At 39.7% G+C, this 21,537-nt stretch overlaps 1 protein-coding gene across 2 annotated transcripts in view; it reads left to right on the top strand.

The window, feature by feature from the left end:
• SCG5 (secretogranin V) overlaps positions 1-15,229 on the top strand; it is a 73,147-nt gene extending 57,918 nt beyond the window's left edge. The window contains exons 4-6 of one of the 2 annotated variants that reach the window (XM_056133699.1): positions 698-807; positions 10,413-10,466; positions 14,651-15,229. In XM_056133699.1, coding sequence (XP_055989674.1) covers positions 698-807; positions 10,413-10,466; positions 14,651-14,746 — 260 coding nt within the window. In that variant the 3' untranslated portion in view covers positions 14,747-15,229. Of the gene's footprint in view, positions 1-694; positions 808-10,412; positions 10,467-14,650 lie in introns of both variants that reach the window. The other variant, XM_056133698.1, reaches the window with a different exon arrangement.
• Positions 15,230-21,537: the final 6,308 nt, after the last annotated feature.

Raw genomic sequence — 21,537 nt, 5'->3', positions numbered from 1 at the left:
TGATATATTTACAGGGAATGCTGAGTAATTAATTTTTTTCTGCAAAAAGGGCAGTCTGCCAAATAAGTTTGGGAATCTCTGAGTTAAATAAACACATGATATCATAACAGATAAAATGTTGTAGAGACAATGCAATAGAAGTTTATCTCTCATTCGTGTGGGATCCTGCCAAAGGTAGGTGAAGTTGTGGTGGGGGTAGATGATTCAGCAACCCACACCTGCCACTTTTCTTCTTTACACAAGATATCTTGTTGGTATCTTGTTGGTAACATGTATCAAGAAGACCAGCAGATAGAGGGTTTTGGGGGTGGTGTATAGGAAAGGAATAGAGAGGACCATAGCACATTTTCGGACTAAGCCTAGAAATAGAATCCATCAGTCCTTTCCTCATTTTATTTCATGTGCCAAATTCCACCTGACTGCAAAGCAAGGATGGGGAATTAGCTTTATCGCAAGGGGGAAAGGGAAGTGGATTTGGTGAGCAGCCAAGAAATCTCTGCCACATGTAGATGGAAAATTGGAGGTCTGGATGAGCAGCTCCATAGAACCAGAGACTTGATGACTTAGAGAAGGTGATTTTGGGTGACTTACAGGAATAGAATTTGACCTTTTTATGTCCAGTTGTTTTTAATAAATTAACTCAGAGTAACATTAAATGCCTTGGCCATTCCTCAAAAACCTTTTGCTGTTGCAGTAGATGATGGATGTCTAGAAAACACCCCGGACACAGCAGAGTTTAGTCGAGAATTCCAGTTGCACCAGCACCTTTTTGATCCAGAGCATGACTATCCAGGCTTGGGAAAGTGGGTAAGTCCAATTTTAAATGCTAGTAGATTTAACTTTTGGTTTCCTGAAGTTACGAATGACAGAGATGAACAATATGAGTGTGGAGAGACAAGAACAGTTTATCAACTAAAAATCTATCAGAAATCTTCTCTTTAAGAGGGACTTTAATTACCATTCCAAACCAAATTCATGTGTCTAAGACACTATAATACACTTCCCATTCAGAGAGCCAATGACCTTAATGGATCTTGTCACCTTTTGCTTTCAGAGGCTTCTGCTCTGTCTCAACAGCCTGTGGAATACCTCCTCCAAATACCTCCCCAGGACATTATGTTGCTCTTACAGGATAACATACTCCTATAAGAAACTTTGCAATTTTTCATTTTTACAGTGAAGAAGATTATTTCTACAGAATGAAGGGAACCAAGAGAAAAAAGATGCCAGAAGCTTAATAACAAGCATATCTATTAGTCTGCTTTATGGAAAGAAAATAAAAAAATTGCAAAATGTGTAGCAGCAAATTTGCTGTCAATACCAGAAAGAATCTATAACTGTCAGTTAAGGAATTTTGTTTATAAGCACTTGGAAAGAGAAATCATGGCCATTTGGCATAGGTTTGCTAGAAACAAGTTTTGTCAATCTAATTGTATTTTACTTGCCAGCATTATTCACTTACTTGCCAGCTTGATGAGGGAAATGAATTGAGCATGGTGCATTTGGACTTCAGCAAAGTATTTGATGAGCTCTTTCATGACCTCCTGTTGGAAGAGGTGAAGAGATACTGCCTAGGCAAGAGCACTTCACCCAAAGGGAGCTTGTTAAAGAGTTCAGTTGTTAGGGAAAGAGATTTCACTTGGTATTCTTCAATCTTAAAGCTACCCCCACTCAACATTTTTATAAATGTTTGTAATAAAAAGCATAGGACATGCACTAATCATAGTCTTAAAGAATGACACAAAGTTGGAAGGAACAGCACTGGCTGACAGAATTGGGGTTCAAAAAGATGCCAATAGCCTGGAACAATGAGTCAAAGAGGATCACAATTGGCTGGGGGTGGTTCTATGTGCCTGCTGCTAGGTTCATGTAATCAAAGACTTGAAATCTTGGGAGAAAAGTGGAAAAAATACTAAAGAGGGGTAAATCACATATAAGTAGGTGAATACATCTGTGAAATAAATGAACTGAGGAGTAAAAGAGATCTTCCTAACTTCCTAAGTCCCTTCCCAGCTCATTCCTGACAACTGACCTTTCTTCCTATTTTGTGAGGCTGGTGGTCTTAGAATTCAACTCTGCCTTCCATTTACACTGTTTTAAAAAGTAATGCCTTTCCTTGTTAGTGATCACTCTCATTTTTGCATTGTTTTACTTTAACTTTGCTCTCAGCCGGTTCCTTCTATCTTCAACATGTACACACTATTATTGTTATTATTTTTATTATTATTACTATTTAGGTTTTGGGACCACACCAGGTGATACTCAGTGCTTAATCTTGGTTCTGAACTCAGGAATTCCTCCTGGTGGTGCTTGAGAAACCAGATGGGATGCTGGATATTGAACCTGGGTCTGCCGGCATGCAAGGCCGGCATTATTGCTCCATTATTGCTGCATTATTGCTCCAGTCTCCCCATTTACCTTCTTAAATAACAACATGGGACTGTAAAGATGGCTCAATGGGCTAAGTGTATGCTCTACATACAGAAGGTCTGTGTTCAAATTCTAACACAGAGAGACCCCCTTGATCACTGTACGGAGTGGCCCCTAAGCAAAGAGCTGGAATAGTCCCTCAGCAATGCCAGGTGACCACCACATAAAAAAAACAAGCAGTACAGAGGCCTTACTTCTGTCTCTATGCCCAGAAATAACTCTTGGTGGGGCTAGGGAGACACATGGCATGTCGGGGATTGGACCCAGTTTAGATTCATGCAAGGTAAGTGCCCTACCCACTGCACTATCTCTGCGGTCCTGAAGTTCATTTTAAAGGAAAACATGAATTTTTTTTTTATGATTTAATTTTCAAACTCAGGAGAAAAAGACTCAAAAATTAATCACAAAATTGTAATGGGATAAAACCTCAACTAAACACTAGACAAATATGAATTTTCTGAATTAAAGAAAAGACAACTAAAAGCACAGAATCTCTGGACTGGAAAGAGTACAGAAAATAAGTCACTTGTGTTGTATGTGACTGACCAGGTTTGATTTCCCACACCCCAATAATTATCACTTACCCCCAGCCCCACCAAGAGTGATCTCTGAGTGTAGAGTCAGGAGTAAACCCTGAACACTGCCAGTGTGGCACTAAAACCAAAAAACACAAAGCAAAAAAAAAAAAGAATCTCTAAGAAATAAAGATAAAAATAGATATTAAGAGAGCAGCAAATGGCCAAAGACAACAGAACTGGAGAATTGGTCGATAGAAATGAGTTTAATGGGCAATGGTGGGTGGGATTTGGTGGGCAGAAATAGGCTTGGTGATGGGTGTGGTATTGGAATGTGATGTATACATGAAACTATTATTAACAGTATGGTAAATCATGGTACCTCAATAAAAATGGGAGGAAAATTAAAAGAAGAGGAGATATAAAGCAAAGAAAAAAGAAAAGGAGGAGGGAGGCCAGAGCCATAGTACAGCATATAGGGTGCTTGCCTTACACACAGCCTACCAGGGTTTGATCCCCCAGATCCCATATAATTCTCTGAAAACCACCAGGAGTGATTCCTGAGTGTAGCACCAGGAGTAAGCCCTGAGCTTGGCTGGGTGTGGCCCAAAAACTTAAAAACAGAACAAAACAAAACAAAACACCAGGAAAGTAGATCACAGAGCACTGGGATGGAAGATTTCACAAGAAATGAACTAAAGTATGTCAAATAGAAGCAAAGGTCAGGCTCAACAAAAGGAAGGTACTAGATTAATGACCTCGAATTGTGTTTGCATACCTTTTATCTTCTATAATGACTCAAATACAACCTTTATCCATTTATTTCTAAAAGATAGAATATAGTGAACCTTGTTTATTCTGGGCACTACACTAGATGCTAGATATTTAGCAGTCATTATCATAGCCTACTGATTTTCAGAGAGCTTGTAAGCTCTTGAGACGTATTGCAAGAAAATAAAATGAACTAAACATATCCTCGTTCAACTCCATGTTCTATCAATTTGGCTACACTATGAATGGATGTAAATCTGGGAAAGGTGGAAACCAAGGGTAGAGAGAGATCCCAGGGCTGATGACCCAAAAAATGTGAAGTGGTACAATAGCCAGTAATGAAAGTGAAGGGTTAAAAAGGCAATTCCTAAGGGGAAAAGATATCCAAACCAAATAAGAAGGTAAGATTAACAAAAGGAAGCAAAAGGGGAACTGAAAGAAAGAGCAGAGAAGCCAGCTGAGGAAACTGGAGGAGGGAAATGTCTTTCAACTTTTCTCACCTCTTTTATAAACGTTTTCAGATTTCCCTCACTAACTTACACTAGTTCCCAGCACTCCATTCCATTCTCTTTGTTTTCTTCTCTAAATACTGATTTGTTTTCTGAGTCATTCCACTCCTTGTCTGAATCAGAGCTGAAGATGAGAAGTTAGAAGTTGGAACTATATGTAGAAAGGAAGTACTAGATCAATGACCAAGAACAATGTTTATGCACCTTTTATCTTTTGTAATGATGTGTTTGTTTAAACTTAAGTTTCCTCCATTTATTTTCTCATTACCACCTTGCAGTAAACCATGCTTTGCTTGGTCTTCACATGGAAGTGTGAATTGAGTACATCTTGCTTTTCCAAGCTGGAGTCCACAAGCCCTCCTCAGTGTTTATACAAAATGATGGTCTCAAGCCTGTTGTCTTAAGTGCAACCATTCTTGGAGTCAACAAAGTAATTGTCTTTCACAATAGAACTGCACATAGAATCCTGATTTCTCATTTGCTAATAATGTTTCCCTATTTTTGACATGAGCTGTAGCTGAGCTGGCTCTTTAGTAATGATTCACCTATTATAAATATCCATGTCTGTCCCATTTCCTGCATTTCTCTCTTTGTTAAAGCATCAAGACACATCTATTAAATGCACAGTATATGTCTTTCAGGTCCTGTGTTAGGTGATGGCAATACAAAACTGAATAATATTAGTAATTGTATTATCATGCATTAATAATGAGTAATATTTATTTATTGAGTACAGACTCTGTGCCAGAGGCTATTCTCAACACTTTACATGAATTATCTCATTCTCTCAGCCCATTCCTATCACATTCATATTGCAGATGAGAAAATACAGGGTAAATAAATTTGAATAGCCTTCTCATACCACAGCTGATGGTCTGCAGAGTTAGGATTTGAATTAGAACATCTGACATAGAGTTCCTTTAAAAAATGGATTAAAACAAATGGATAAACTCCAGGGCTTGAGCTGTAGCACAGTGGGTAGGGCACTTGCCTTACATGTATCTTAGCCAGGTTCAATACCCATCACCCTATATGATCTTCCAAACCTCTGATCACAAAACCAGGAGTAAGTCTTAAGTTCCACTGGATGTGGGCCCCCAAATCAAAAAAAAAAAAAGAAAGAAAAGAAAAGAACCGGGTAAACTCATTATATATTCACAGTGTTCCTGATAATGGATCCTATATGGAAGTCCCGTGGAGTCCAGTCTAGGACTAGTGTCTTTCAGGTACCTTGTGTTGTTCCACCATTGAGTGGTAATAAGCAACACGATCTGATGCCTTTGTAAGTCATCCTAACTCCCATATTAATTGCTGAATGTTCCTCAGGAAAAAGTTCTCTTGAAAAGTAAATGTTTCTCCTTTCCAAATGCTTTTTACATCCTTTTATTGGCAGCTTGGGTGGTTGGGGGCTATTAGAAGCAACTGATAAGCAGCGCCTGAGTCACAGGAGAAGCCCTCTCTGCCACTGTCTTACATGTCCTCAAAAGGCCTAAAAGGGACTGGAGAGAGAGTCCAGTGGGTAGGGCACTTGCCTTGCACACAGCCAACCTAGGTTCCATCTCTGTCACCACATATAGTCCCACTGAGCCTTCCAAGAGTGATCGCTGAGCACTGACCCCAAACAAAAACAAACAAACAGGCCTAAAAGAGTTCAACCTCTTTAGTTTGGGTTTTTTTCTTGTTTCATGTGATTGAATCGTGCCTTCTATTAGGTTCGTTTCATTTATTTTATTATTTTTTTTAAATGTAGTTTTGGGTCGTAGTAGAGGTCTTCCCAGCTCTGCTCTGGAATCACTACTTGGGTCCTCAGGGTACCACATAATGCCAGGATTCAAACCAAGGCCTCCTGCATATAATGCAAATACTCCAGCCTGCGGAACTATCAGTCTGGTTCCTTGGTCCATTTTCAAATGGAATTTAAAATAAAGATCTGTACAGTTGATCACAATCTTCATGGCATCTTTTTTATGAAATCACTTCATATAAACTCTTTTCATAAGCTCACTTATGAAAGCTCGTTTTATGAACTCATACTTCTCACATTTAAATCATTTACCAAGCGAGGGGAGGGGATAGGTGGAAGAGGTAGACTAGAAGTGACATAGGTCCAGTGATGGAGGGTCTTGGGAAAGGTGCAGTAAATACATAATAAAATATATTACAAAATTTCTTTGAATTTTTTTAATTGAATCACAGTGAGATACACAGTTACTACGTTGTTCATGATTGGGCTTCAGTCATATAGTTCCAATACCCATCCCTTCACCTGTGTGTGTACATTTCCCACCACCAAAGTCCCCAGTTTCTCTCCGGTCCCATGCGCCTCCCATCCCTACTTGCCTCTATGGCAGGAACTCCTCCCCCTACCCATCTTTACCTCTATCTGAGTAACTGGGTTTTTTTTTTTTTGTTTTTTTTTTTTTTGCTTTTTGGGTCACACCCAGCGATGAGTCACTCCTGGTTCATTGCACTCAGGAATTACTTCTGGCGGTGCCTGGGGGACCATATGGGATGCTGGGAATTGAACTTAGGTTGGCTGCATGCAAGGCAAACGCCCTACCCACTGTGCTATTGCTCCAGCCCCTATCTGAGTAATTTCTGAGTGCAGAGGTAGGAGAAACCTCTGAGCATCACTGGTTGTGCTTCCCTCAGTGCCCGCCCTGCAAAAACACAAGAAAACCAATAAAGCAAAAACCTGGTAAAAAGGATCTCATCAAAAGCAAACATATATATATATATATATATATAACCTTTATATATACATATATATTTTATTTTTTTAAAGAGAAAAAATTTTTATTGTGATATAAAATGCACTTATAAAATGTCCACAGAAGGCATGGAATTCTTCACTGCTATATAAATTTATTTGTAATACCTTATTCACCTATCATTATGATGACATCATCTAAAACATTCTGTAAATGATGAGTTACACTCTATAACAAATGTGTCACTAATTTTCAACAATCATTGGTTTAATAATAATTAAAGACTATACAATCACATTTATTTCTGGAATGTCCATTTACTTTCATGTAGTGTAGTTGAATTTAGAGCATAATTGCACATGGATGGTAAAGAAAAACATTCACTATTAATGTATTACCTTCATGACAATTTTAATGAATCACCGTGAGATAGTTACAGACTTACAAATTTTCGTGATTATGTTTCAGTCAAACAATGTTCGAGTACCTACCCATCCCTCCACCAGTGCCCACTCTCCATCACCAATATTCCCAGCGTCCCTCCCGACACCCCCACCCCTCCCTGCCCCCTGCCTCTGTGGCAGACACATTCCCTCTTACTCTCTCTCCTTTTGGGTGTTATGATTAAGCAAACCGTTTTTTAAAGGCATAACAAATGTCCAGTGGTGACAGATCCAGAGTTGGCTTACAATACGGGGTTAGTCAAGAGACTTATGGAGGGCTGAGGTGGAACCTTGAGACATTGGTGAAAGTGCTGTCACTCTTGTGGAGGGTGTGGAACATTATATGCATAAAGCTCTTATCATTTACAGTCGGCCATGTTGGCTGCGTGCAAGGCAAACGCCCTACCCGCTGTGCTATCGCGATAGCACAGCGGGTAGGGCGTTCGCCTTACAAGCGGCCAACATGGCCAACCCGAGTTCGATTCCTCCGCCCCTCTCGGAGAGCCCGGCAAGCTACCGAGAGTATTTGATATGCCAGACACAGTAACAACAAAGTCTCCAATGGAGACGTTACTGGGCCCGCTCGAGCAAATCGACGATCAACGGGAGGGCCTTTACCTTTACCTTTACCATTTACAGTACTGTGAATCAAAACCCATATATTTTAACACTTTTCTAATCATGTTACCTAAATTACAATAAAAAGTAAAAAATTAATAAAACAAGTTTACTGTTCCTCTCTCTCATTCCATCTACAGGGAATCGGACAGGTTTGTATATTTCCTTTGCCTATCCATGTCTCTTTTAACAGAGAAGAGCTAATGGGGCACCCATTAGCACATGCAGAGGTGAGAAAGTGTTGAAAGTGTTGTTCTCCCCCCACCCCCACACCTGGCGAAGCTCAGGGGTTACTCCTGGCTACGCACTCAGGAATTACTCCTGGTGGTGGTGCTCAGGGGACCATATGGAATGCTGGGAATGGAACCCAGGTGTGCTGCGTGCAAGGCAAACAACCTACATGCTATACTATCGCTCCAGCCCCGAAAGTGTTATTCTTAATCTAACCTTAACTCTCAGGAAAACACAAGGGCCATATCTAAGAGGGAGATTTGCCAGATTTTTTACACTTTCTCTCCTTCGTCCCTTCTGTCCTTCCTCCCCTCCCTCCCTCACTGTTTTCCCCCTCTCTCTCACTTTCTCTCTTTCTCTCACTTTCTCTCTTTCTCTCACTCTCTCTTTTCTTTCTTTTTCTCTCTTTTTTCTTATCTTGCAAAGAAAAGAAAAATTAATGAAGTACTACACTCGTGAATATAAATATTCATACTAGCCCCACAAAATATTGTTCAGATCAGATGGGAAATGGAGACTCAGAAAAAAATCCTTCATTTCTCCTCAAAACATTATAGCCAAATAGAAGGATCTCTGGCATTGCATAGGGTCCATCTACTTTCTGAAACTAAAGCCTGGGTCTCTACTTTCTGTGCCCAGAACAGACTCACTTTTTCCCCAGATCCACTCTGTTCAGAGCATGCCTTTTTGAATGAAGTCTCCATGTGTCTAATTTATCCCATCACCTTTGAAAAGGAGATTAATTGAAGTGGAACTCTGGCTGTCACACCATGTGGTACCAGCTCCCAGGGCCTGTAAGCTCCCTTTAGCTCAGGCAGCTGGACACAATGATGCTTTCCAAGAAGGCTTTGTCCTCCCTCCTTGTCCCCAGCACATTGCCCCAGCTCTGAAACAAATTCCTGGAATATTCTATGTGCATCAAGGCTTGTCAGCATGACAAAGAAGCAATGACAGAGGGCAGAAATTAGCTCACAGCCCTATTCTCTTTCCTGGAAGAAACGCTCTGCACATCTGCCTTTTCTCCCTAGTAATAGTCAATTGATAAGTTCCTCCAAGTGAGCAGGAGAAGGAAGTGGTGGCCAGTTGCAGCCTTGGAGCTGCTTCATTCCCTGGCCTGGCCTCCCTGCATAGCTGAGGTTGGGCAAGAGATTCACATTGTAAATTGCGGTGGGGTGGATTTTAATGAACATGAAAATTATGAGGCTCAATCTTGGCATTTGTCATTTTCATTTTCAGATCGACCATAAAGAAAGAATCTTTATATCCAGACAGCTTAGAGGACAAAAGTGTTATAGAAAATTGAAAAAAAAAGGAAAAGAAAAATGACTGTTGGTTTTTTTTTAAACATTCTTTTTACGCACAATTACCCTTCTGATTAAAAAATGAAATTTCAGAAAAGCACAAATATAGCCTCCTGCATCCCCATCTCCCGTTCTGCCATCAGGTTAAGTGTTCTGTCTTTTATAATCACCATAGAAGGAAAATGTGTTGAGCATGTGTCTGATATTCGAGAGCTCATTTAAGTCCACTATGTGTTTGAAATACAGCAATGTGTGGAAACACTTATACAAACTGTGGTAACAGAGCCCGTTTTTCCCCCCAACATAACTTTCCTTCTGCCAAGAAGTTTTCTGGCAGTTTTTAAAAGGTTCACTCTATTAAAAATGTTATAGACCAAATGGTTTTCCGATTGTCTTGACTGGGGGCACCGGCTTCAGCCACAGGAGGAAGGCTTGCAGAAGCCAGGATGTCTCGTTTATTTACATAGAGGATTGTTATTAATAGTCAGACACTACTCTAGAGAACAGTTTATGTGTTCAGCTCATAAAAAGGGACTTAGATACAAAGGTAAAATGAGATAAAATTGTTTGTTTAAAACAAAGGCTGTTCAAAGCGACAGGCTGGGTTTCCAGCGCCCCTCGCGTCTGAGAGCTGGGTCCTTTCCTGTTTATATGATTGTTGATGACACTGGTGAGCCCCAGGGCTTTGTAGAGAACTTTATTAGAAGCCGCACAACCACCGGCTTCTCTCTTGCGGTCGATCTTTCTGACATGACATTCCTTTCATCTCGTTTTGTTTCCAAAATATGTGTATGCAAATATCCAGGGGACACACCAAGTGTGGCTTTGACTAGTAAACCATTGCCAAATTTGATCCATACTTCGCCCTTTCTTCTCACTCTAGAACAAGAAACTCCTCTACGAGAAGATGAAGGGAGGACAGAGACGGAAGCGAAGGGTAACGTGTGCATGGCTGGGTGGTGTTGAGGGTGCGGGGATATTTCTGAGTCAGGCAATTGGAAACCTGAATGGCCTCAGTAGTTGGAGAGTAGCCAAATCCTTTCCCTGGGAACACAGAGCAATGGTCTGTTGTGTGACAGGACCACACCCTGAAAATTTGTCCTTGGTTTCTGCAATGATTTCTCCAAGCTTCAGCACATTAATTTTCAGGGGCTCGCCAAGTTGGTGATGATTCCATTGCTTGCTTTGCACTCAGAAGATATGTGTTGCGTCCTTTCCATGGGTGTGGGAAAGCAGACAGAGTATGAGGGGATGTCTTTGCTCAAATAGGTCACTGGAGGAAACTGCTTACTCATTTGTATCAATTATAGTGCATGCTCCAGGCAATATTTTGGAAAGAATGTGGGACAAATGATGAGAAGGACAAAGCTCATTCCTCCTACATATCTTTTTACTTAATCTAGCCCCACTGATGACTAGACTCCTCTAGACCAACCATGTTACTTTGCTGACTTCGGAATTTATTGCATCTTTGTAATAAACAAAGCCACCCACAGTTGCCCGAGGTGAGACCTTTGGGTGCTCCACATTTAGTCATTATAGGCTGCCTCTTGTGAAAATGAATGCTCAATTTATTTTGGGTTTCCCAGTGCATTGTATAGCATCAAGACTAAGAGGTAACTCATACCTATTTCACTCATTTATTGGTGCCTTTCTACAAATGAGGGACTGGCTTCCTGCCATCTTTTTCTGATCAGATGAAAGAAAATGTTAAAATCCTATTGCTACACTGCATGGTGCTGCTAGATAAATCAATACTGCATTTAAAATATACAGACAAAACCATAAATCTAAAGGCACTCCATATTTAGTAAGAAGGTCAAGTGCCTTGATGCTGGCTAAATTTTAGGAATCTAGGTAGTGATAATTGTGACATTCTGAGTGGTTTTCCAGTTCCTACTAGAAAATCCCCTAAAAGATGTAGATTTTATGGATTCAGCAATAATTGTCAGGCCCCTCCACCCCCTGTCCCACCACAATGTGTTCCAAAACTCTGTAGTGCCTGAAAAACTATAGAAGACCCATGGCCCACTTTCTATGAGAAGTGATGTTTCAATTTCTGAAAATAGATCTTCTTTGGGAGAGTGATTGGGGTTCTTGGGGGGTTTCTTGGGTCATTATTAGTTTCTAAAAGCAGATGATGGCAGGAAGGGTCTCTGGGACATAATAGGGTCTTGAGAGACCCAGAAAGTCTATTGCATGAGCTCAGAATACACATGACAGCAGTAAGATGGATTGACTATCCCCATAGCATAATAAGAACATTGCCAAATAAGATCAGTCAATGACCCAAAATAAATGATTTGCTACAAAGCTTTAACTGTTTTTATTTCTCAACTCACCATGCTTGTTGCCCTCACTCAGTTAATGATAGTGGGTAACAATTTAGGTTATTTTTCCATGAGACCAACAATGACCAAACTAAAAATCCTGGCAAGAACACATGCTATAGAGGTTTTCACTTTGGTCTCAACTTCTTCCACTTAGGAGAAACTTAGAATTTATTAAAATAGGGACAATTTTGATCTAAAAGTATCAAGTTCTTCCTATTCACAGATTTCTACAAAGACCCATTATTGTTTCCTAAATCATGGGTCCTCATACTGATGGAGACTCACAAGTAACCATTTCCATTATCAGGTCTCAGGTAGCGCTCTCTTCTTGTTGGAAGACTTGAATCACCAAGCTACGGAATGACAAATAAACCTGAAGTAAATTCCTGAGTCAGCAAATGAATATATCAGATCCAGTGGATTTTATATTAGTGTGACTAGATTAAGAGAAAAGATAGATTTGTCCATGTTATCATTTTCTTCACATTCCTTCCAAGCACATGAATCAATATAAAGAAACTTTAAGTTTGATTTCATGAAAAAAAAATCAAGTTTTTCTCTAGTGAAACTTAGTATTTTCTGTGGGTTTTGAGAGGATATCCTAATGCTTCTTCCATTTATGAAATGGGAATAATGTTCTTTGTATAATCTAACCCGTCCCTTTTCACCCAATGAAGAAGATAAATATCTAAGTGCCTTGAGTTCTGAAGAGCATAATTAAAGCCAACTATGTTATTATAGCAACCATATTGATAAACGTAGGATTTAATATTCATAAAACCTATCAAACTTATCAAAAATGTTTAAATTTATTTCTTTTTCCTCACTAATTTACTGCCTCTCACCTCTAAATTTTGGCATATCAGATCTGGGTCTGTGCAGAAGAATTTTTCACCCATAATATTCTTATCAAGCGGGATTATCTCTATAATTATATAATAATTATATAAAATATATAATATAATATATCATAAATAATATAATATTGATATATAATAATAAAATAACTACATAATAATATATTACTGGGCCTGCTCGAGCAAATCGATAAACAATGGGAGGACAGTGCTACATGACAGTTCTACAGTGCAGAGCAATTATATATAGTTGATCCCCAGGTGGCTCTGTATAATTTTCTATACTTGCTCAAATTTAATAGAAGTTCTAGTTACTTCATAATTAAAATGTCAATTCACCTTTAACTGATTTTGCAAAACCAAAGAAATAGTACAATGGGTAGGGTACTTGCCTTGTACACAGGTGACCTGGATCTGATCCCTGGAATCCTGTAAGGTCTCCTGAATATCACCAGGAGTGATCTCTGAGCACAGAGCCAGGATTAAGCCCTGAGCACAGTTGAGTGTGCCCCAAAATAAACAAACAAACTTTTAAACTTAAGATGTATCAGTATTGTTTGAGAGTTATAATTGATCTTAGTCTATCAAATTTTTATTCATAACATGATTGACATTTAAATATCATGACTTTTTGACATATTTGAATTTTCAGAATTAATATTATTACTAAAAATAGTAAAAGGATATTGAATATGCTTTTTCCCAACTATATTTGTTCCATCTACTAAGAGATTATATGATTTCTGAAGTAAGCTAGTCCATTCTGGTTGACAATACTGACACTAGAAAAGTATTTCAGTTATGTTAAATATTTAAAATATGCCTTTCCAAAAGGGAACTGTAATTTCATGACATGTTACTTTTTGAATGTATGAGGGCATTCAGAACCTAGTAATTCTCATCTTGTACATAAGACACATAAGACAATTTTTTAGGTGATGTTGAACCTTTCAGATTATTACTTTTGAATATTAGAATGTAGAAGGAGGCTTACAAATACTAAACCTAGGTGCTACCTTTTCTCATTTGTACAAAGTCTGCCTACCCTGGAGGAGCCATGGCACAAATGCTCCATACACCAGGAGTGAGGGAGACCCACCCCTGAACTGCCTTTAGTCATTCATGGGACTTTACATGCAGTATAATGACTAATCATTTGTAACTACCACTGCTTCTATCTTTGTTCAGTCATTTGAAGGCAACTTCCAAAAATAGGCATCTTCTAAAACGTTTGAATCCTCTTCTGCTTTGCTAAATACTATGTTGCAAAGCTCCAATTACTAGTTAAAACCCAAACCTCAACATATAGATACATATTAGAGAAGAAATGAAGAAATCTTGATTTATTCAGAATACCAATAAAGAAAAGATATTTTGCATTATAGGGCCATGAGTAAAATTAATAATAATATAATTTTTTTAGCTTTGGAGTTTGACTGAGGGAAGGTGGAAATGATTGCTAGAACCCCTAATGAATTCTGTTCATAGAGGAATCAATCACAGCAAGAAGATGATTTGGAATCAGTCTGCAAATGTTAATCTCCACTAGTCTGGCTCTGCCATCTTTAGAACATTGTCTTGTAAAATAATATGATGTACTTAAGATCCTCACAAATAAGAACAATAATTCTCTCTTCTATAAGGCTTTGCTTTTAAATAGTAAAAACACATTTGTTAGTCCATGATAAAAAAAAAAAAGAAGGGCAGGTAGGGGTAATGCATTTGAACTTTATAGCTATAAAAGATACAATCAGACCCATTTGTCAGTGATTCTCCAGTGTATTGACTGAGGTATTGATTCCTGTACGAGATCAATAATTTGGTAGGTGTGGGTTTAACTCTATAAGTAATAGATGCTTTTTGTTTATCTCTTTTGGGAGCTACCAGTATCTGATTTTAGGACAAAATACCAAACCATATATTTTTTTCAGAGTGTCAATCCGTATTTACAAGGACAGAGGTTGGACAACGTTGTTGCAAAGAAGTCAGTGCCTCACTTTTCAGAGGAAGATAAAGAATCAGAGTAAAGTGAAGACATAGGTGGAAACTACCCGGAAGCGAGGCATTGGTGTTGCTGTGTGCATGTGCATCATTATTCAAGCCTCTGTGAGTGGCAGCATGTTTCTCATTTAGACAAGTATGGATGAAAAGCAGCTGTATTTTGATATTGCCCTGTCTTTTCACTGATAGCTCTGCTTTCTGCTAAATTAGGATAAGAGATTCTCCCCCCGCCTTTTAAATATGGAGTTGCCATGAGCATTAAAATTAAAGTGTGTATGTCAACAGCTCTAAAAAGCAAAACAATGAATGAAATGTCCTCAGATTTCTTGCAGTTTAAATGGTGATTTGCGTTTTACTGTTTTAGCCAAGTCTGTAAAAAGCCAGCATTTGATTTTGATTATGTTGTTCATCTAGCCCTTGGGTGTTGTTACACACCAATAAAGAAAGTTGTGCTCCAGAAATGTGGACACATTTCACTGACTGCATTTTAATAAATGTGATTGCAAGCATGGGTGTGTGAAGTTTCTTTATTTTTGAAAGATTAATGAAGCAATTTCTTTACATATTTAAATGATATCACAAATGTGATTTTATCTGAACATGACAATAATACTGAGAGTAATTGGAGATCAATATTATTAATCCCATTTGACAGATGCTGGAACTGAGACTAGAAATTGAAAATGGCTAGGCAATACTTGGTGACTAAGTAAGGTCTTCGGATCTTGAGTTATTTTAGTTGTTCGCTTGGTAGTGGCATTCTACATGTGCCACAACAGGGCTGGTTTCTGGGGGATTATAAGACTTGGATAGACACCCACTGGTCTAGTAACCTGCCTCTCTTTCCATCAACTCCAAGTAGGCCAGTTTGCTCTTTTTTTCAGTTCAAGTTTGTACTGGCTGATGCAGGAACACTTTTGTGGGTTTCTGACAAGTGGTGAGATTTTCTTTCAGTTGAGTTTTTCCCAGTCAAAAAAGCAGTTTTCTGAAAGGTCAACAGGAACCCCTTCATTGTAGGACAGTCTTTGAGTTCTTTTGAGGTTTGGATGTGGCTCAGTGGTCAAAAGCATCTTTGGTTTGATCTCTGGCATCTCACAAACACATGTAAAATAAAATAAACCCACATACATGTTCTTCATTCCTCCTTACTTACTCCAGGCTCTAATATCATTCATTGACCTCCCTTCCTCATCTAGAGGTGGGAAACAGCAGCGCAGAAGCACTCAAACAGAAAGATCAGTCTTGATTTTATTATTATTTCTACTAAATTCAGAAAACATTTTATTTAAGAAAAAAGAAAAAGAGGAAAAAGGAAGGGGAAAACACAGAAAGCCTCTCTTGCTATGAAAGGGATATCTAAACGGGATTTTTTTTATTTTTCTAAGTTTCAAATTATTTTTATTTTTATAAAGTTGTTCACAATAATTTATTACATTCAATAATCCAACACCAATTCCACCACCATTATATCTTCCCACCACCATTATTTCAAATTTTCCCACCACCACCAAAGCTTGCCCCAAAGGAAGATACTACATAATTTATTTTGTATTGCTTGTTGTGAATAATCCACTAAAAATGATCCCAAAAAGTTTCCTTAGAGGAAAGTGTGTGAAAGTTGCTGTATCTCACCCTGGAGACATTAAATTAAGCTCTTGTGTAAGAGATTACTAACATGTTACAGGTTGAGATTTCTATGCTAATTTTTTTTTTTAATCAAGATTCGTTACCTTCTACTTTACACACCATCATATGTGGTGTGCTATTCCTGGTACATCAGTGGTTAAGAGAATGTTATGCTGCTCCAGGAATTCTAAAATTTTAAATAGGATGATAGAACTAAGCAGGATTTCAGAGAAAGGTGGAAACCTTTCTCTTCTTATACCTTCCTTTGGTTTTTTGTTTATTTGTTCTGTTTGTTTGCTTTTGGTTTGGGCTTCATACCTAGTGCTGCTCATACTCCTGACTTTGAGTTCAGGAGTCACTCCTAGCAGTGTTTGGGGGACCGTAGGTGGGATCTGGGAATTAAACCCAAGTCATCAGCATACAAGTCAAATGCCTTACTCACTGTGCTATCTCACCAGCACCTTTTAACTAAGGGGATGGGTGGGCATGTTCCATTGGGTTTAAATTTAAGACAGGAGGGGCTGGAGCAATAGTACAGTGGATAGGGAGTTTGCCTTGCATGTGGCCAACCTGGGTTCGGTTCCCAGCATCCCATATGGTCCCTTGAACACTGCCAGGAGTAATTCCTGAGTGCAAAGTCAGGAGTAACCTCTGTGCATTGCCCGGTGTAACCCAAAAAGCAAAATTAAATAAATAAATAAAATTCTAAAAAAAATTAAATAAAATTTAAAAAATAAATAAATAAAGTTAAGACAGGGGACTGGAAAAAAAGCAAAACAAAATAGGGGCCTAGGAAGAGCAAGGGACAAGGATGAGTGGGTTGCTAGAATATTGTCAAGGGACAGTAATGGTCTTTAGATGATTTTATCATGATCTATCCAGTCTTTTGTTATGGTTGTTGTTTTGTTTTGTTGTGGGGCCACACAGTGGTACTCAGGGCTATGCCTCTCTGTTCTCAGGAGTGACCTATAGCAGTATTCAGGGTCTATGTATAGTGCCAGGGACTTGAAACAGCATTGCCAAGATAGCAAGGCAAGAGCCTTAACTCCTGTGTTATCTTTCCTGTGCCAATCTCTTGTCTTGATTTTAATTGTAATAAATGCATATTAAGTCTAAATGCCAGTGGCTTGTCTAATCACTTGTATCACTTGTCATCCTGTTGATTTTCGATTTGTTTAACTGGGCACCAGTAACATCTCCATTTGTCCCTGTTGAGTGCCAGTGTAGCCCAATGGCATCTGCTTGCTCCAGGAACATGAAGAGCCTCAAACCGTTTGTTCAGGGTTTTGACGAAGAAGTATGACCATCTTGTAGGTGGGTGACCACGTGTCCTTTTGACATCCTGTGGAATCCAGTCGGTAACAGCTCTAGTCCAGGGGTCGTCTCTCAATCGCATTACATGTCCAGCCCATCTGAATTTCGACACCTTGGCAAACAAGACAGCATCCCTGATTCTTGATCGTCGATGGAGGTCAGTTTTCTGGATTCCTTCTCTCACTTGAGTGAAGCATGATACTCCGAGCATAGCTCTTTCAATTCCTGTTTGGGATACCCAAATAGCATTCTCGTCCTGTTTTTGTAGGACTCAGGTTTCTGTGGCGTATGTTAGTGCAGGAAGAATGGTAGAGTCGAAAAGATGTGCCCGGAGCAGGAGATTTTTCATCCTCTTAACAACTTTGATGCTCTTGAAGATGTTCCATGCCGCTCTCTTCTTCCTGCGCAGTTCTGGCGCCAAGTTGTTCCTCATGTTGAGTTCTCGACCCAGGTACACATAGCTGCTGCATTCGGAGATGTTCATTCCGTTGAGAGCAAATGGAATGTCAGGGACTAGTTCATTTTTCATGAACATTGTCTTGGTGAGATTCAGCTGCAGTCCGACCTTTCCACACTCACGGTCAAAGTCAGGCAGCATTTGTGCCACTTGGCTAATGTTTGGTGTTATTAGAACGATGTCATCAGCAAAGCGAAGATGGTGTAGTTGCCAACCGTCTATCTTCACTCCCATTTCTTCCCATACCAGCCATCGCATGACATTCTCAAGGGTGGCACTGAAGAGTTTCGGTGAAATGGTATTACCCTGCCGAACCCCTCTCTTTATGTGATGATAGACATAGTTTGTTTCATTTAGCTAGCATGGAAGTCTGCACTCTCACTTAGAAGTCTGGAGAGATATAGGCCCCTTTCCATAGCAGGGGGCATTTTTCTAGAACATTACAGCCACAGTTTCAATATCCCCAGCCTTGATTTCAGAAAACCCTCATATTAAAAGATAATTCCCTAAATTTCTAGAAACATCCAGAGCTGGAAGGTCTATGCATTCTGTGTTTTGTTGGGCATTTTAGTTACATTCTGTGGCTATAAATGTAACTCTCTGTCTTAATAAAATCAAAGGCCTACTCTTTCTATGATATTGTATGATAGAAAGCAGTGTAATTTGTTTTCTTTCCACATCTTTGAGAATCTGTCCCATGCCAGACAGACCTATTCTGGTTTCTGCCAGGCTCACCTGACTCCTAGCCCTTGGATATCTTACTGCCTCTTTTGGTCCAAAGAGGTCATTTCTTATATAGTTTCGGCCATATTGTTTCCCCTCTGCAGTGTTTCACTAACCCAGTTTGACTTTAAAGCTATCATTTGTTTAGTCAATTTTCATTCTTGAATTTCTTGATTGGAATCCTTAAAATATTTTCTGTTTCCTGGTTAGATGTTGATTGATAATCATCCATGCAGGGGATCAAGAATTGAGTATTGGGTGGGTGGAAAGAGAGAGAAAGGGTTAAGGCACTTGCCTTGCATGTGGCCAATCATTGTTGGATCCCTGGCACTACATGATTCCCCGAACACAACCTGGAGCTACCTGTAACCCTATACAAGAGTAGCCTATGAGCACCACTGAGTGCAACCATGCCCACCTAGTTCTCTACAAAAGAGAAAAAGAATTGAGAGTTGTGAGAAATATTTTGAATAACTATGGTGGGGAAGAAACAGGACAGTGCTTCTATTTGTTTGATTTTTTTTTTGCCTTCCCCTCCCCTCAGAAGAGAGACCACCTCTCCTGCTGGAGACCACCAGGGCAACAGCAAAATCTGGGATGGTTCTTCTGGATTTTTAATAAGAATAGGGTTCAACTGTGGATATTACTTGAGTATATTGAAAAAATTAACACTTTGATGCAGCAAGTTCAGGTAAGGCCTTAGAGTTTCATTGCTGAGTTGCTGAGTTACTCCTAGATTAGTGCTTGGGGATTGTTGCCTGCAGTGCTGGGGGTTCATGCAGTGCCAGGAATTGAACCTGAGTCTTCCACATATAAGGTAAAGGTAAAAGGTAAAGGCCCTCCCGTTGATCGTTGATTTTCTCGAGCGGGCCCAGTAACGTCTCCGTTGGAGACTTTGTTGTTACTGTGTCTGGCATATCGAATACTCTCGGTAGCTTGCCGGGCTCTCCGAGAGGGGTGGAGGAATCGAACTTGGGTTGGCCATGTTGGCCACTTGTAAGGCGAACGCCCTACCGCTGTGCTATCACTCCAGCATATAAAGGCCCTCCCGTTGATCGTCGATTTGCTCGAGCGGGCCCAGTAACGTCTCCATTGGAGACTTTGTTGTTACTGTGTCTGGCATATCGAATACTCTCGGTAGCTTGCCGGGCTCTCCGAGAGGGGTGGAGGAATCGAACTCGGGTCGGCCATGTTGGCCGCTTGTAAGGCGAACGCCCTACCGCTGTGCTATGGACTCCAGCATATAAAGCATTTAAATATATATATACATACATATATATATACATACATACATATTGTGGCAGTGCTTGGGGAATCATATGATTTGAGAGGTCAAATTCAGGGTCTCAAATTTATGAGGCATGTACTTTACTGCTTGAGCTAGGTCTCAGACCCAAATACTACACTTCCTATGAGATATTTTTTATTTTTTGTTACTTTTTGGGGGATTATACCTAGTGGTGCTCAGGGATTATTCCTAGAGGAGTTCAGGGGAACAGATGCAGCGCTGGTGAATCAAAGCCACATTAGCTGCATGCAAAACAAGTGCCTCAGTCCCTGTACTAGCTCACCAGCCCGTCCTATAAATTCTTAAGTGATGCTGATGCTATTGGTCCTTAGACCTCTTGAATGGCACTGAGATAAGGAATTTAAAACAGATAAATGAAAGTGAGTGAAATACATAGAGAGATCATTTTAATTGAATGTGAATTTGTAAGGATCTGTGTCTGGTAAGCTTTTCAACACCTTAGATAAAAGCAAATGGGACAGGCGCGTGAGTGAGCACAAGGTAGAACATCTAAAGACCAAAGATTGCAAAAATAGCAGAGAAAACAAGGCTGAGAGATCCCAGTATAGATTTGTCAGAGGTCAAGCTGAGATAAGGATCTCAGAGAGGTCAAAAGAATGAAGAAAATGATGTGCCTGAAGATAGGCTTCAACATGCTTCAAGGAAAGAAACAGAAAGGTCAAAGAGTTGGAAGCCAGCAGGAAGCTGAGTTTGATTCTCGACCAAAAAAAAAAAAACTTTCAAGTGAGCATAAACAATTTCAAGTTTAAGTTGTGATAACTACAGGAAACATTTCATAGGTGAGTGAGTTCAATGATGTAAAGGTGAGGTAACTATATCCAGCAACACCAGAAAGGTGGGGGAATGAGTTTACTAAGGGCGTAGGGTAGGGAGAGGGCAGGAACTGTGGGTCATTGGTGGGTGGACATTGACATTGGTCAGAGGTGTGGAGTTGGAACATCAAATACCCAAAATTCTGTTATCATCAGCTTTGTAAATCATGGTGTCCAAATAAATAACAATAATAACAAACGAAAAAAGTTGAGTGGAGCTGAAGATCAATGGACTTGAGAAAGTAGAACACTCTTGATGAGGTCAGGGAACAAAAAATAGAAAGAGGTAAGGTAGAGACCAAGTCCTCATGTTACAGGGGAAGGTCAGCGGAGCACATTTGGTCCCATTAGAGCTGCCCCCACGCTTGTGCAGTTTTGATGAACCAGAGACTGGTAGCCTCCACTTACTGGAATGTATATTTGACACATGATGGGGCTTGCTTCCTGATGGAAAAATTCCTGATTCCTGGAGAAACCTGAGCTCTAAAGATCACTGCTGAGAATGGTCATGTGAGCCATACTGGAAGTCACTAAGGCATGTAAAAGTTTGTCATCATGGGGCTGGAGAGATGGTAC

The sequence above is a fragment of the Sorex fumeus genome, unplaced genomic scaffold (assembly GCF_029834395.1).
Source record: "Sorex fumeus unplaced genomic scaffold, SorFum_2.1 ptg000098l, whole genome shotgun sequence".
Lineage (NCBI taxonomy): Eukaryota > Metazoa > Chordata > Mammalia > Eulipotyphla > Soricidae > Sorex > Sorex fumeus.
The sequence above is the reverse complement of the archived record's forward strand: the minus strand, read 5'-3'. Positions and strand labels throughout refer to the sequence as shown.